At 59.8% G+C, this 15,953-nt stretch overlaps 2 protein-coding genes across 21 annotated transcripts; one reads left to right on the top strand and one right to left on the bottom strand.

Moving 5' to 3' along the window:
* Nucleotides 1–1,586: 1,586 nt before the first annotated feature.
* PKMYT1 (protein kinase, membrane associated tyrosine/threonine 1) lies at nucleotides 1,587–11,735 on the top strand. Of its 9 annotated transcripts, none has more exons than XM_015125460.3 (10): nucleotides 1,587–1,718; nucleotides 2,673–2,806; nucleotides 3,268–3,532; nucleotides 7,494–7,861; nucleotides 8,713–9,206; nucleotides 9,874–9,980; nucleotides 10,113–10,285; nucleotides 10,371–10,528; nucleotides 11,304–11,381; nucleotides 11,462–11,735. In XM_015125460.3, exons 3-10 carry the CDS (start codon nucleotides 3,523–3,525, stop codon nucleotides 11,571–11,573), a joined length of 1,500 nt encoding a protein of 499 aa, XP_014980946.1. In that variant the 5' UTR covers nucleotides 1,587–1,718; nucleotides 2,673–2,806; nucleotides 3,268–3,522; the 3' UTR covers nucleotides 11,574–11,735. The 9 variants fall into 9 exon arrangements, with proteins under 9 accessions (XP_014980946.1, XP_077841341.1, XP_077841333.1 ...); XM_077985215.1 differs by having other exon boundaries at nucleotides 11,266–11,381; XM_077985207.1 differs by lacking the exon at nucleotides 1,587–1,718 and adding an exon at nucleotides 1,953–2,087.
* Nucleotides 11,033–15,478, bottom strand: PAQR4 (progestin and adipoQ receptor family member 4). 12 transcript variants are annotated; one of them, XM_077983573.1, is made up of 5 exons: nucleotides 15,383–15,478; nucleotides 14,993–15,190; nucleotides 13,138–13,359; nucleotides 12,833–13,002; nucleotides 11,033–12,631 (listed from the first exon to the last, which is right to left on the bottom strand). In XM_077983573.1, the coding sequence occupies exons 2-5, from the start codon at nucleotides 15,156–15,158 to the stop codon at nucleotides 12,569–12,571; spliced, it is 621 nt and encodes a 206-aa protein (XP_077839699.1). In that variant the 5' UTR covers nucleotides 15,159–15,190; nucleotides 15,383–15,478; the 3' UTR covers nucleotides 11,033–12,568.
* Between the last annotated feature and the right edge of the window lie 475 nt (nucleotides 15,479–15,953).

Here is a 15,953-nt window from a genome sequence, read left to right as displayed (position 1 = left end):
GGACTCCAGGTGTGTGCCACTGTGCCGCACTGATTTATTTCTTCTTTATTTACCTTTTCGCTCTCTTTCTTTCCTTCCTTCCTTTTCTTTCCTTTTTCTTCTTTTTTTTTAAATTTTGAGACGGAGTCTCCCTCTGTCAGCCAGGTTGGAGTGTAGTGGCACGATCTCTGCTCACTGCAAGCTCCACCTCCCGGGTTCACGCCATTCTCCTGCCTCAGCCTTCCGAGTAGCTGGGACTACAGGCGCCCGCCACCGCGCCCAGCTAATTTTTTGTATTTTTAGTAGAGACAGGGTTTCACCATGTTAGCCATGGTTTAGATGGTCTTGATTTCCTGACCTCGTGATCCGCCCGCCTCAGCCTCCCAAAGTGTTGGGATTACAGGTGTGAGCCACCCCTCCGGCCTCCCTCCCTCCTTCCCTCCCTCCCTCCCTTCCTTCCTTCCTTCCCTCCCTCCCTCTCTCTTTCTTTTTCTTTCTCTTTTTCTTTCCCTTTCTTCCTTTCCTTTATTTCCCTTCCTTCCTTTCCTTTCTTTTCTCTTTTCTTTCTTGAGACAGGGCCTTGCTATGTTGCCTCCGCTAGAACACTTTTATTTTTATCCCCATTTTACACATGCAGAAACTGGGACAGACAGGATCGCAGCCCTAGTTTCCCTCACACCAGTCCACGCACTTACCTGCTCCCTCTCCTTATTTCCATTTACATATATTTATATTACAGCCTTTCCTCACACAGTGAAATTTACATCGGAAGCATGTGTTTCAATGCTTTTTTTTTTTTTAATTATCATTGTGAATCAGATTTTCAAAAATGGGCGGTTGGAAGGGGACCTGTCGGGGAGATGGGGCTGGCAGAGGTAGCGCTGGGGAGGGGCCTGTGTGTGCCCCAGGCCTCCTGGGGGCCAGTCTGGAGTCATCAACAAGGATCCTGCCTGAGTCACTGGGGCACAGCTGCCAGAAATGCAAAGGACAAGGAAAGGGGCAGGCAGGTGGGCTGCCGCCCCCAGCCAGGATCCCAGCCTCTCCTCCCCTACACTGCTGCTCCATGCACAGAGCGTTTACAGAGGGTGGAGGCACTGAATGGGTGGGAAGCTTTGCAGTCCATCACCTGTCAGAGACTTCTGGGGGGCACGAAGGGTTTGGGGGGCTGGTTCTGGAGGCCAGGGCTAGGAGGAGCAGGTAGTCAACAAGTAAACTCACAAACAAAAGATAGAACATCAGACAGAGATTAGGACAATAGCAAAAATAAGGCAGAAGGATAGCAAAAATAAGGCGGAAGGAGAGGTGTGGGTGAGAAGGCCAGCGTTTGGGGGAGGGTTGGCCGGAAGCGTGACTCCTCCCACCCAGTTAAACGGATAAAGAGCCCCTCGGTGAGGGAAGTAACAATCCCTAGCCCGGCTTGCCCCGCGAGGGCCTCTACTAATCACATTAGGGGATCATCTCAGCATCCTCAGCTGTTTTTTTCAGGAGAGGAGACTAATCCCAAGCTCAGAAAGGCTCAGTGCATTCCCAAGGTCGTTCAGCCAGGACGGCGCTGAAGGGATTTGAGCCGAGAGCAAGTCTCAAACTCAGAGATTGGAGGAGCTGCCCCGGAAGTGGCTGCTCGAGGCTGCAGTGAACTATGATCCTGCGGCCAGTCGCTGTGTAATCCCAGCCCTCTGGGAGGCCGAGGCGGGCGGATCGCTTGAGGTCAGAAGTCCGAGACTAGCCTGGCCAACATGGTAAAACACCGTCTCTACAAAAAAATGCAAAAATTAGTTGGGTGTGGTGGCGCGCGCCTGTGGTCCCAGCCACTCAAGAGGCTCAGGTGGGAGGATCGCTTGAGCCTGGAAGGCGGAAGTTATAGTGAGCCAAGATATCGCCACTACACTCCAGCCTGGACGACAGAATGAGACACTGTCTCAAAATAAAGTAAAATATATGAGCCGAGTGCGGTGGCGCGGGCCTGTGATGTCACACACTCCGCAGGCTGAGGTGGGAGGACCGCCTGAACCTGGGGACTGCACCACTGCATTCCAGCCTTGGTGACAGTGAGACCCTGTCTCAAAAAAAAAAAAAGTGGCTGGGGCCTGTTGGCAGGGAAGCTGCAGGTAGGCGAGGTCGGGCCAAGCAGAGCCCTGCCTGTCTGGAGAGTTTCCTGGAAGAGGCGGCTTTTTCTGGCTCCCGAAGCCGCGCGCTAGGAGTTGGGGGTCGTGTGTTTGGCCTGCCACTGCGACCCTGGCTCAGAACATGACCGGAGTGAGAAGTAGGGTGCCGGGACCCGGGAGGTCGTAGGGACTTCCTGGTCCTACCCGGAGTAACCCTGGGGCTATGCCTGCTTCGAGCATCGGGATAGCCGTCCCTTTCATGGACCCAAACACTACACCAGCCCAGGGAGGGCGGTGGGTGTCGGGAGCGAGGCCTGGAGTGCAGTGGACGTCCCAAGGACTAGGCGGCAAGCGCTAGAGGGCGAGTGAGGCCCGGCCGCCTACGCCCTGGGCCAGCGCAGAGGACCCTGTGCGCCTGCGCAGTGAGCGGCGGGGCGGGGCGGCGGCGCGCACGCAGCACGAGGGGAGGAGCCCCGGAGCCTGGGCACCCCTGACGGGCTGCACAGGGGAGGGGGAGGGGCCTCGAGGCCGGTTTGGAATTTTTGGCGCGAGCGGCTCCGCGCGCGTTCACGGGCCGTTCCCCCTCAGGGGTGTCCTCCGCCCGGGCGTCCGGAGCAGTCGACGGCAGACTCCGGCCCGCTGGGCCACCCGAGGGCTCCCGTGGCCTCCGCGGACCCGGAATCTGGGCCCTCGCGGACCCGCGCCCCGCCCAGCCGCCCCAGGTAAGTCCAGACCCCGCCATGAGGGGCCTCGGCGTGGCCACCTCGCCGCTCCCCTCCGCCTCGCCCGGTCGGCGTCACCCCTGCCCCTCAGGCCTCCCGGGCCGCCCGCCCGCATCCCCTCAGGCCCGCCCCCGCCAGCCCCTGCCTCTCGTCCTCCCCAATTCCTGGTTCCCTTGCCCCGAGCCCTTTCCCAGCGGCGGCCCCGCCCTACTTGTCCCTCCCGGAGACCCCGCCTGCTGTCCATCAACCCCGCGCCACCGCGCTCCCCGTGACGGCCCTTCCCCCGTGACAGCACCTCCCCCAAAGACAGCCCCTCCCCCGGTGACACGCCTTCCCCCAGTGACAGCCCCTCCCTGGTGACAGGCCCTCCCCCAGTGACAGCCCCTCTTCTCCTGCAACAGCCCCTCTTCCTTGGTGACAGCCCCTTCCCGTGACAGCCCATCCACTGCTCTGTTTGCCAGGGTTTCCCCACACCCACGGAGTGAACTCAGCCGCGGCCCTGCCTGGAAGGAACTTACAGTCTACCCGGAAAGGTGGCCCGCAGATGTGTTGGGCCTGGTGAGAGGGTGAGGCGAGACGGCCCAATCGCCCAGGGCCCTGGAAGCTGCGGAGGTCACCCCTGCCTGGCCTTAGCTCAGGGACACCCTGGATTCACGTGGGAGCCCCTGCTCCTACCTCCCGCATCCCACCACTGAGGCTGTTGGGCCAGGCCAGTCATGCTAGAACGTAAGTCATAGGGATGGTGGGAGAACTGGGTTAAGATGCACAGGTCCAGGTCCCCGAGGGTGCCAGGGTTGGGCCTGGAGGCTGTGTTTGTGACCAGTGACCTCGAAGATCCCAATACGGTGGCTCCTGACTTGGAGAAACCCTGGTCTGGGACTCTGAGGTAATTAGAATCAGAGGAAGAGTCTCCGCAAGATGGAGGGCAGCCTGCCAGCCAGGCCCAGGTAGCATCCCTCCCCTTCCCTCTCTACTCCCTCAGATACTGGAGACTGCTCTTTTTAGATTTTTATTTATTATTATTATTATATATATTTTTTTGTGATGGAGTTTCACTCTGTTGCCCAGGCTGGAGTGCAGTGACACAATCTTGGCTCACTGCAACCTCTGCCTCCTGGGTTCAAGCAATTCTCCTGCTTTAGCCTCCTGAGTAGCTGGGATTACAGGCATGCACCAGCACGCCCGGCTATTTTTTGTATTTGTAGTAGAGATGGGGTTTCACCGTATTGGCCAGGCTGGTCTCGAACTCTTGACCTCAGGTCATCCACCTGCCTCGGCCTCCCAAAGTGCTGGGATTACAGGCGTGAGCCACCGCTCCCAGCCTGCTTTGAAGTCTTTGTTAAATCTGACATCTGGAGGCCGGATGTGGTGGCTCACCCCTGTAATCCCAGCACTTTGGGAGGTTGAGGTGGGCAGTTCGCTCAAGTCCAGGAGTTTGAGACCAGCCTGGGCAACACGGTGAAACCCCGTCTCTACATGATATACAAAAATTAGTCAGGTATGATGGTGCAAGGCTGTAGTCCCAGCTACTCAGGAGGCAAAAGTGGGAGGATCCCTTGAGCCTGGGAGGCAGAGGTTGCAGTAAGCTGAGATCCTACCACTGCACTCCAGCCTGGGTGATATAGTGTGACCCTGTCTCAAGAAAAAAAAGTGACATTGGGGCAGTTTCTGTTGCCTGTTTTGTTCTTTCGTGTGTATGGGTCATACCCTCTTGTGTCTGTATATCTTGTAGTTTATTGGTGAAAACTGGACATTTTTGGTAATATGTTGTAGTAACTGTGCATACTGGCTCTCCACCCTCCTCCAGGGTCTGTGATCGTTTATTTGTTGGTGACTGGCTGGACTATTGTATTGCAGTCTATGTACCCTGCAATGTGAGGCCTCTCATGCCACTCCCCTGAGGATGCAGCCATGGGCATGTGCACAGCCACCCTGGGACAAGCGTGGTTTTAGGAGTGCCCACTCTATTTTTTTCCCCCAATCACACCCAACTATTAGGCTCCACCAGTGACCAGTTTGTTGCTCTATTGTTTTTTGTCTGTTTGTTTGTTTTGAGACGGAGTCTCACTCTGTTGCCCAGGCTGGAGTGCAGTGGCATGATCTCCGCTCACTGCAACCTCCACCTGCCGGATTCAAGCAATTAGCAATTCTTTGCCTCAGCCTCCCGAGTAGCTGGGATTACAGGCACCCGCCACCACGCCCAGCTAATTTTTTTTTCTTTTTTGTATTTTTTAGTAGAAATGGGGTTTCACCATCTTGGCCAGGCTGGTCTTGAATTCCTGACCTTGTGATCCACCTGCCTCGGCCTCCCAAAGTGCTGGGATTACAGGTGTGAGCCACCATGCCAGGCTGCTCTATTGTTTTTTATAATACTTTGGTGCACCAGCCTCACCAACACGGTGAAACCACATCTCTACTAAAAATATAAAAATTATCCTAGTGTGTTGGCACATGCCTGCATTCCCAGCTACTCAGGAGGCTGAGGCAAGAGAATTACTTGAACCTGGGAGTTGGAGGCTGCAGTGAGCCGAGATCATACCACTGCACTCCAGCCTGGGCAACAGAGTGAGACCCTGTCTCAAAAACAAGCAAACAAACAGTACCTTGGGGCATAAATTGTTCCACAGGCTCATGCAATTAAATTTTTTTTTGTGTTGTTTTGAGACAGAGTCTCGCTCTGTTGCCCAGGCTGGAGTGCAGCAGCACGATCTCGGCTCACTGTAATCTTTCCTTCCCAGGTTCCAGCAATTCCCCTGCCTCAGCCTGTCGAGTAGATGGGACTACAGGCATGCACCACCACACCTGGCTAATTTTTGTATTTTAGTAGAGATGGGGTTTCACCATGTTGGTCAGGCTGGTCTTGAACTCCTGACCTCAAGTGATCTACTCACCTCAGCCTCCTAAAGTGCTGGGATTACAGGCATGAGCCACTGTGCCCGGCCAGATCCAATTAATTTTGAGCTCCTTTGACAGGGTGGCTTTTGAGGTCAGTGAGGTTTGTTCTGACTGCAGGCAGACTTTTTCTACCTATCTCTTTCCCCACTTCTCTGTGGTAAACCAGCTGGCTTATGGTTCAGCTGGTTGCCCTAATACAGGTACCAGTCTCTTAACAGCTCACCACCAAAACCTCCACTGATTTTGACAGCCCCTTTAAACTTGAACTTCCCTATGCACTGTTTCAAATCAAGCCAATTTTCAGGGGGGTGGTGGGTGGGGAGAACTCTGTTTTTTTGGTGTGTGGTTTTTTTTTTTTTTTTTGAGACGGAGTCTGGCTCTGTCACCCAGCCTGAAGTGCAATGGTACGATCTTGGCCCACTGCAACCTCTGCCTACCAGGTTCAAGCAATTCTCCTGCCTCAGCCTGCCGAGTAGCTGGGATTATAGGCGCACGCCACCATGCCCAGCTAATTTTTGCATTTTTAGTAGAGACGGGGTTTCACCATGTTGGGCAGGGTGGTCTTGAACTCCTGACCTCAAGCCATCCACCTGCCTCGGCCTCCCAAAGTGCTGGGATTACAGGCATGAGCCACCATGCCCGGCCTAGAACTCTGTTTATGACCTATGTCTACCCTTAGGCTAAATCTCTGTCTGAGCCGTGCTGTGAAACTGGGGGTAGGACAGCAGTGCACCTCTCTGAGCGCTGCTGTTGCTTTAGGAGCAGGTCGCTGGGTCATGCAGGAGCCTCTGGCCTTCTTGGTTTCCCTCTCCCAGTGTGGAACCTCCTTCCTACAAATGAGCTGGGCCTCCACGTTCCCAGCCTGCCAGGCCTGAGATACAGCTTCTATTCTGTGTGTGGGGGCAGGTGGAAGAAGGGAGCCCCCGGCCTGTCTGCCACACTCAGCTGGAATTTAGCCTCTGCCACGTGGAGCTTGGAGGGTTGAGAAGTGCTGAGAACCTGGCCGTCCTGGGCAAACACCCTAACCCTTGACAGGGAGCTGGGGGACAGGGAGCCCTTCTTCTTGGCCACACCTGCCCACAGTGCTAGGCGGGGGGAGAGGGGTGCTGGAGTGTCATGGCTCAGGTACCAATAGGCTTGCTGTTATTCCCAGGCCTTGGCAGGTTTTCTTGTGTAAACCTTTGTTTGCTGTGTGCCCTGGGCACCATGCCCAGAGGCTTTCAGTGCTTGCTTTTGAATAATCGTCACCAGTTGTGCTGTTTCCCTGGGGGAGGCGTCCATGGGGCTGTGCACACTGCCATTCTGGAAGTGGACACCACTAGCTGGGTTTTGGCATGACAGATATGAAAAAGAAAGATACTTGAGGGATTCTGGGTTTTCACTTTGGAACTGGAGATAAGGGATCGTGGGCCCGTGTGGTCTTGGAAGAGGTTGTGTAGTCTAGGGTCAAAGAGCTGACCAAGACAAGGACAGGGATGCAGGTGCAGCCCGTCTGACCCCAAACTGCCTTGGTCTTAACCTCTACCCGACCGCAAGACCCTCAAGAACACGGGCCCCATGGTTTTCCTCTTATGTTTCTATCGTCTCTAAAATACAACAGCCCAGTGGGCAGGTGAGTGTGAGTCTGTCCTCTGCCTTTTCTTGGTAGGTGCGTATTGCCCCCATGGCCGTTTGAAGTAGAGTAAGTGTGTGGTGTAGACAGCTCTCTTCTGTGGCCTCTTTGGGACCACAAGGTCAGGTGGTATCAGAGTGGACACACTGCCGTGTACTCAGCCTCTGTCTCTGCCCCCAGGGCCTCCTGCACTGGCCATGCCCATGCCCACGGAGGGCACCCCACCACCCCTGAGTGGCACCCCCATCCCAGTCCCAGCCTACTTCCGCCACGCAGAACCTGGATTCTCCCTCAAGAGACCCAGGGGGCTCAGCCGGAGCCTCCCACCCCCGCCCCCTGCCAAGGGCAGCATCCCCATCAGCCGCCTCTTCCCTCCTCGGACCCCAGGCTGGCACCAGCTGCAGCCCCGGCGGGTGTCATTCCGGGGCAAGGTCTCAGAGACTCTGCAGAGCCCTGGGTATGACCCAAGCCGGCCAGAGTCCTTCTTCCAGCAGAGCTTCCAGAGGCTCAGCCGCCTGGGCCACGGCTCCTACGGAGAGGTCTTCAAGGTGAGTGAGGGAACACCTTCCAGGCCCATCTAGAGGACCTCCTTTGTGTCTCTGCCCCTCCTGTGGCGGGACAGGGTCCTGGGCAGCCTGATCCCCTTCTGTTCCCTACATCCTGTCCCTACTGGGCTCACAGGCTCCCTCCACATTTGACTTGGCTGCTCCCATCACCCCCAATGCTGGCCCCTCCAGGGGCTGCTCTGTGCACACTGGCCCCTTGTCCAGAACCTGGCACGTGCTGTGGCAGCCCCTGTGCCATCTCCTCAGGCCCTGGCGCCAGCTGTGCAGGGTCCTTGGCGAGTCTGCCTGGCCCCTGGCACCGGCCCTGAGTGCAGTGCCTGGCCAGCCCTCCCCAGGCTGGCAGGCTCTGAGCTACCCCCTGCTTGCCACCTTGTTTTTCTTAAACACAGTTTCCAGTCATTTATATTTTCTTTTAAAGAATAGTTTTCCCTTGTACGAGTCCTATATGAAGACAATTTTGTTAAAAAGTACAAACAACATTGGCCCCCAGGTCAGCTTTCTCACAGGGGAGCCCACTTTTCACATCACAGCCTGTGCTGCCTGTGTTGCTCTGCAGCTGCTTTTTCTACCTTCTGACACATCCAGGAGGTCCCCTGGGGTCAGTGCAGGTCGGCCCTGGCTCCTCCATCGCTGGGTCTCCACAGACCCAGCCTCAGGGATGGAGGTTTGTCTGGTTTTGCTGTTGCCCTGGGCAGGGGTCTGAGACAGATACCAGCTATACCACTGTCCCCCGTGTGTGAACCCTTAATGGGATCTGTCAGGTTGTCCCCCTACCTGATTGTGCCACTTGTGGCTCACCCCCACCCTGCGTGTGGGTACCACCTCCCTTCCAGGTGCGCTCCAAGGAGGACGGGCGGCTTTATGCGGTAAAGCGTTCCATGTCACCATTCCGGGGCCCCAAGGACCGGGCCCGCAAGCTGGCCGAGGTGGGCAGCCACGAGAAGGTGGGGCAGCACCCATGCTGCGTGAGGCTGGAGCAGGCCTGGGAGGAGGGCGGCATCCTGTACCTGCAGACAGAGCTGTGCGGGCCCAGCCTGCAGCAGCACTGTGAGGCCTGGGGCGCCAGCCTGCCTGAGGCCCAGGTCTGGGGCTACCTGCGGGATATGCTGCTTGCCCTGGCCCACCTGCATGGCCAGGGCCTGGTGCACCTTGATGTCAAGCCTGCCAACATCTTCCTGGGGCCCCGGGGCCGCTGCAAGCTGGGTGACTTCGGATTGCTGGTGGAGCTGGGTACAGCAGGAGCTGGCGAGGTCCAGGAGGGAGACCCCCGCTACATGGCCCCTGAGCTGCTGCAGGGCTCCTATGGGACAGCAGCGGATGTGTTCAGGTGGGGACCAGGGCATGCCAGGTGTTTGGCAGGCTGTGGGAGGCCCTTCCTGGGACGGAAGCTCTGTTCCTCAGGAGGGAAGCTCCACCCTAGCCCAGGACACCCGGCCTCAGAGCCACGAGGCTGAGACACTGTCCCTGCCCTCCAGTGGAGAGGCTCTCTGGTCAGGCTGCCTGTGAGCCTCGAACCCTCCAGAGCCACTTTGTGTAACCTGCCGCCTCCTCACAGCTCTACGGGAGAAACAATTGTCACTCTGTTTACAGCCAGGTTAAGGGCCTTGCTGGAACCCACTGCTAGCAGGTGGCGCAGCTGAGACTGGCCCCAGGCACTGGGTTCCAGGGTCCACACTGGTAACCACTGCCCTGATCATCAGGATGGTCATACCTGTCAGCAGTAACTGGTGTCTGTCCATCAGGGCACTGGGCGGACTCACCACTGTGGCACGTGGGTTCCCTGGGCACAGGGCCCATATTCCATGATGTCCCCATCCTGCCCAGGGTTCATGATCAGCCCTGCTGGGGCCTCCCTTCCCCCTGCTTCCGCCCTTCCCTGACTGATGAAGGAAGGCAGCATCCCTCTCCCACCCACCTGCAAGAGGCAGCCCGGGACTGGGTCTGTGTCCCAGGGCCAACCCTGCCCCCTTCTGTCCCCATCCTGTCCCTGCCAGTCTGGGCCTCACCATCCTGGAAGTGGCATGCAACATGGAGCTGCCCCATGGTGGGGAGGGCTGGCAGCAGCTGCGCCAGGGCTACCTGCCCCCTGAGTTCACTGCCGGTGAGTGGGTGAGGGCGGGAGGGGGTGCTGCCATGGGCTCCTGGGGAGACAGTGGCTGGCCATGGAGGCACTGCTGGGCTTAGGGTGCAGTCGGCATTCTGGGACCCTGATGTGGTCCTTCCTCATGGGCAGGTCTGTCTTCCGAGCTGCGTTCTGTCCTTGTCATGATGCTGGAGCCGGACCCCAAGCTGCGGGCCACGGCCGAGGCCCTGCTGGCACTGCCTATGTTGAGGCAGCCGCGGGCCTGGGGTGTGCTGTGGTGCATGGCAGCGGAGGCCCTGAGCCGAGGGTGGGCCCTGTGGCAGGTAAGCTCCTGACAGTGGCGGCTGCCTGCCCTGCCCCCAGCCCCAGGGTCTGCCTGCCCACATCCTGAGCTTCTCTCCCCCACAGGCCCTGCTTGCCCTGCTCTGCTGGCTCTGGCATGGGCTGGCTCACCCTGCCAGCTGGCTACAGCCCCCAGGCCCGCCAGCCACCCCGCCTGGCTCACCACCCTGCAGCTTGCTCCTGGACAGCAGTCTCTCCAGTAACTGGGATGACGACAGCTTAGGGTGGGTTTGAGTGCAGGGTATGGGGGGCTGGGAGGAAGGTGGGGGATATCACTGGGGCTCCATGGAGATTTGTGGTGAATGGGGACCACTCCCACAAACCTGGCCCCCATCACACCCTGGGGAAGGGAACCAAGACTGGTGGGGTGCGGCCAGGCTTAATGCAGCTGGGCATGTGGACTGGCTGCTCAGGGCATGGCTTCACATTAGGGCACAGGCACCCAGGGAGTGGCTGGCCGTGCATCCCCGACACCAGTGGAGGCTGCCAGTGCCCAGGGACAAAACATTGTCCCTTCTCTGGGAAGAGAAAGCCTCTAGAGTCTGGGGAGCACTGCCCCGGGAACAAGTCCTTGGTCCCTGGGGCGTGGTAGCTGAGTGAGAGGCTGTAATTAGGAAACCACACACTCGGGGCAGGCAGCTCTTGGGGACTCCAGTTAGCCCCTTCCTGACAAACATCACCTCCTCCCTCGGGGGCACTTGATAGCGAACAAGAAGTTCCAGGAAGGCTTACATTCACTAAAAGTTTACTTCAGATCTGCCTCAGTCAAGTCCATGTGTTCTGAAAAGGACAGAGGGGGCCTTGGAGTGCAGCCAGATGGAAGGACTTTGAAGGCTGTCCAAGTGCTGCTTTCAGAGTGCACCAAGTTTTTATTGTCCCTGACTCTGGTCCCTGCCTGTTTGTCAGGCGGGAGCCTGTAGCCTGTGTAGGGACGGAGCTGATTTCATCCCGTACTCCCTAGCCCTGGACACCCTGTTTGTCTTGCCCGCCCTCCTGCAGGCCCTCACTCTCCCCTGAGGCTGTCCTGGCCCGGACTGTGGGGAGCACCTCCACCCCCCGGAGCAGGTGCACACCCAGGTAAGCAGATCCATGGGCTCGGGTGGGCAGGGCTGGCTTTTGGATCCTGAGTGTCACTACTCTCTCCTCCCTACTCCCAGGGATGCCCTGGACCTAAGTGACATCGACTCAGAGCCTCCTCGGGGCTCCTTCCCCTCCTTTGAGCCTCGGAACCTCCTCAGCCTGTTTGAGGACACCCTAGACCCAACCTGAGCCCCAGGCTCTGCCTCTGCACTTTTAACCTTTTATCCTGTGCCCCTCCCACCGCCCTTGAAAGCTGGGGCCCCTCGGGAACTCCCATGGTCTTCACTGCCTGGCCATGTCCAATAAAAAGTATTTGAGCCTTGGGAGCACCCAAGCTTGCTCATGTGGCAACATGGCCCTTCCTGTCCCCTTATTGATGTCATCCAGGGTCTTAGGCCCCTGAGGCGGAGCCCTGCTGTAGAACCCAGCACTCCTAGCCTTGGGCCAGCAGCTGAAGCCCCATGCTGTGTGGAACAAAGAGGTTTCCTGAGCAGGCATATCCCTGGTGGGCACCTGGAGCTGTTGGAGTATGGCACTCAAGGTGGAGGGCAGGCACGGCCCAGAGGTCCCAGGATCCGAGGCCACTGAGCTCCATGTGCCAGTTTCCTAGAAGCAGCAGCGGCAGCCCTTGTGCCCGTGGCCAGCTGGTACAAGAAGGGTCCACGCCCCCTTGGTCCTTTTGCCCTGAATGCCTTACTCCATAGTCTCTGGGCGGAGGGAGCCAGGGCAGGCAAGCTTGTGGCTGCTGGGAGGGCTGGTATGCAGAGCAGAAAGATGGAGGTCAGGAAGCCTGGGCCCAAAGGGCTGGCCAGAGGCCTAGTGGGAGGAGGAGGATGGGGTGAGGGCTCCGGGCTGGCGGCCTGGCAGGACTTGAACTCTGAGAGCAAGACATGACCCCAGAGTCCCTCTGGTCCAACCCCACAGGTCACAGAGGGTAAAGAGGTCCCAAGAGGGAAAGATTTCCTTCCAGCTGACACAGTAAAACAGGAGCTTGGAGGGAAAAGGCAGGGAAGGAAGTTGGAGTGCCACGGCATGGGCAGAATAGGTCACTCCACAGGGAAGAATGGGTGAACAGGGCTCCTGCTGAGACGTCTCGTGAGCTGGAAGCATCCAGGGAGCCAACCCCTTGCAGACAAGTTGGGAAGAACACCTGGTGGCTGCTGTGGGCAGGCTGGCATGGCAGCTCAGTCCCGGGGACAGGCGTGGTGGGCAGCCCAGAGTAGGTCGGGCACAACGCCGGCATGCAGCTGCAGGATGGAGCCCACGCTCAGCAGGTGCATGATCTGGTGGGAATTGCCCCAGTAGTCGAAGCGGCCGGGTCCCCAGCGCTCGGGCAGGCGGGCTACGTTCACCAGCCCCCCAAGCAGCGCCAGTGCGTCCATGCGAAGGTAGCAAGGCAGGGAGCCTGGAGCCCCTGAGCCCAGCCCCACTCCCCGGGCCCCAAATACCAGCAGGCGGGCAGCAGCCTGCCAACCAAATGCCCGGAGCCGAGCACTAGTGGAGGGGGCAGTGAGGGCACGCCAGCCGGCCACACCCGACAACACGGTGTAGCCCACCAGGGCAGCCGGGCGCAGCCAGGGCCTGCAGGCCAGGGTGCAGTGGATGATGGGCAGGGCCCCTGCACAGAGGAGAGAACAGGAGAGGGCACGTCAGTGTGAGGGTCCGCCCGCCCTTCCCTACCCATGGCTTGTATGCGTGTCCCATGCCTCCCCCACCAGGGGCTCCAGCTCCCATCCCTCGGACCCTGACTCACCAAGGGTGTTGACAAGGCAGACCCCACACATGTCCAGGGCGAGGAGCCGGGCGTACACAGTGCTGCCCCCTTGGTGGCACATAAAGAGGTGATAGAGCACGGAGCCTGCAGGGGGTGCCAGGCAGGCCACGCAGTGTGTGCCTCCCAGCCAGCCATCCTTGCCCAGCTGACCCCAGGGCATGGTCATTGGCACCAACACCAGGAAGCCCAGCAGGGCCAACCCTAGGGAGGGAGACAGTCATCTACCAGATAGCTTCAGTCACATCCTCAAGGGAACCAGAGTCCAGACACAACACAGGGCAGAGCAAGACAGGTCCAGGTAATGCTGTCATCCAGCTGGTCGCCTGGCCTTGGCCAGAGGCAGGCCCTGGGCAAACGGCTTTTGGCACTGGTTACTTATCATGGCTCAGGATGGTCTGGGAAGTAGAGATCATGATCCCCACTTTGCAGGTGATGAAACAGACTTGGAGGGGCTGAGCAACAGGCCCCAGGTGAGCCCAGCAAGTAAGCAATGGCAGAGGACAAGCCTGCGCCCTCCCACCCTCACACTGCTCTCCCCACACAAGCAGGTCACAGGAGAAGCCTAAGGCAGTGAAACCTCAAGCTGAGTTGTGAAGAGGACACATGAGCAGTGATGCCAGCCCAGGGCCACTTAGCTTGCTCTTCCCAACCCAAGTCCTCCCATCTTCATAAGTGTCCAGACAAATAGAGGCACTGGGCCTTTTTTTTTTTTTTTTTTTTTTTTTTGAGACGGAGTCTCGCTCTGTAGCCCAGGCTGGAGTGCAGTGGCCGGATCTCAGCTCACTGCAAGCTCCGCTTCCCGGGTTCACGCCATTCTCCGGCCTCAGCCTCCCGAGTAGCTGGGACTACAGGCGCTGCCACCTCGCCCGGCTATTTTTTGTATTTCTTTAGTAGAGACGGGGTTTCACCGTGTTAGCCAGGATGGTCTCGATCTCCTGACCTCGTGATCCGCCCGTCTCGGCCTCCCAAAGTGCTGGGATTACAGGCTTGAGCCACCGCGCCCGGCCTGCACTGGGCCTTTTTATCTTCCAAAAAGGGGTGAGACCAGGCAGGCGAAGACAAGTCCAGAATGTAGGGAAGGGGGCTGTGAGGGGCTCGTCCCATCTCCCCAGGCCTCTCCCCGGGGAGTTTCATTCCAGCCTAGCCCTTTCTGGGAGTTCTCCACCCCTCCCCGCCGGCCTCTAGCACTGGCCTCCCGGGGGCCAAATGGGGCTCCGAAGGCTGCCCACTCTTGTGGGATGTGGCCTGGCAAAAACTCGGGGAAGGCACCCAGGCCAGGCCCGGCCGCTCAGGGTCCCTTGCCTGCCTGGGGCAGCTCAAGGACGGGCAGGGCTGTGTCAGCAGAGCTCCGCGGGGCGCGGAGGAGGGGCCGGGCGCCTGTTGGGGGAAGAAGGAGCCGCCACCAGGCGGAGCCCCACGACAGAGCTGCTTGGGGCGGGGGCGTCAGGACGGCTGCACTGGGAGGCTCCTCCTGGGCCCTCTTCACCGCAGTCAACACCATCTCCCGGCTGGGTGCTGGCGGGAGACGGTGCCCAGGGCGCTGGGATTACAGAGGCTGGACACCAGGCTCCCTACCCCTGGGGCTCAGAGGGATTAAGCAGGCTCAGACCCCACTCTGCTTCGCTCTCCTGACCCGGCCCCCACCCGCCGGGAAAGCGGAAGCTGGCAGCGCGGCCCGGGACAATGGCAGCTTTGTCACCGCGGCTACTGGTCGTGCCAGGGCCGGGGCAGCCCAGGACTTGGGCGCTGGGGCCCTCCTCGGCCTCAAAGCCCCCGGCTCAACGCGGGGAGGGCGGCCACGGGTGTGGGAAGCGCGTTGCGGGACGCGGCTCACCGTGCGTGTAGATGTTGCCCAGTTCGTTGTGCAGGTAGAAGAGGCTGCGCAGGCAACCTGAGCCACTGCTGGCGGGCCGGTACCCGGTCAGCACGAACTTATTGAACTGCAGGTGCGGCGGCGAGCTGGCCCAGTCCAGCAGGCGCGGCCCGGCCAGGAACGCCATGGTCCGTACCACGCGGGCAGCCCGTGCTCCTCCTGTCCCCGAGCCGCCGCCTCAGTGGGGCCGCAGCGTGGGGAGGCCCATCACTGCCAGGCGCCCGGCGCCCACCCGCCGCCCTGCGCTCGATCGGCGCACGCGCTGGCTAGGGGGTCCCAGCCCGCGCCCCTCCCGCGCTGCGCACGCGCGAGTCCGACGCCCCCGCGCCGGGGTGGAGGCTGGGGACGCACCGGACGCCTGAGCTCACTGCGGTCGGCTTCGCCGAGACGGTCGCGCCGCAGGGACTGCTCGCGGCGGCAGCGGTGGCCGGTAGTCTCTCTGCAGCCGGGAGGACGGGCGCGGCCGGACGCGGGAGGGGACGCCAGGCTCCGCCCAGGCTCATAGTCCCCGCCGGCAGGCCAGCGTTTCGCGCGCTGGGCTCCTGACGTCGGCGCAGCGAGAGCCAATGGGCGCGGCCGGCGGGGAGGCTCCGCCCCGAGGCCGCCCAGGCCTCGCCTCCTAGCGTAGTATGCGCGATCCCAGTCTCATTTGCATGGGGTGGCTGGGGGCTTGCGACCCGACGTTCCGGGTCCTGCGAGCTCCGCTAGAATGATCCTGGCACCTCGTGTCCCTCAGAGCTGTGCATCCGGGCTTTCCGCCTGACACCCAGGTCTCCGCACCTTTGGGCACCCACCCTCGAGGGCACAGTCCCGCCACCCAGCCCCACCCTGCAGACCGGGCTCTGTCCAGGGTGCTGCCGGACGGGTCCGGCCTGGGTCCGGCCTAGATTCGGTGCGCCCCCACTCCAGAGTGATCTTTCCG

This window comes from Macaca mulatta, chromosome 20 (genome assembly GCF_049350105.2).
Source record: "Macaca mulatta isolate MMU2019108-1 chromosome 20, T2T-MMU8v2.0, whole genome shotgun sequence".
Taxonomy (NCBI): Eukaryota; Metazoa; Chordata; class Mammalia; order Primates; family Cercopithecidae; genus Macaca; species Macaca mulatta.
This window is presented reverse-complemented; position numbering and strand designations above follow the sequence as displayed.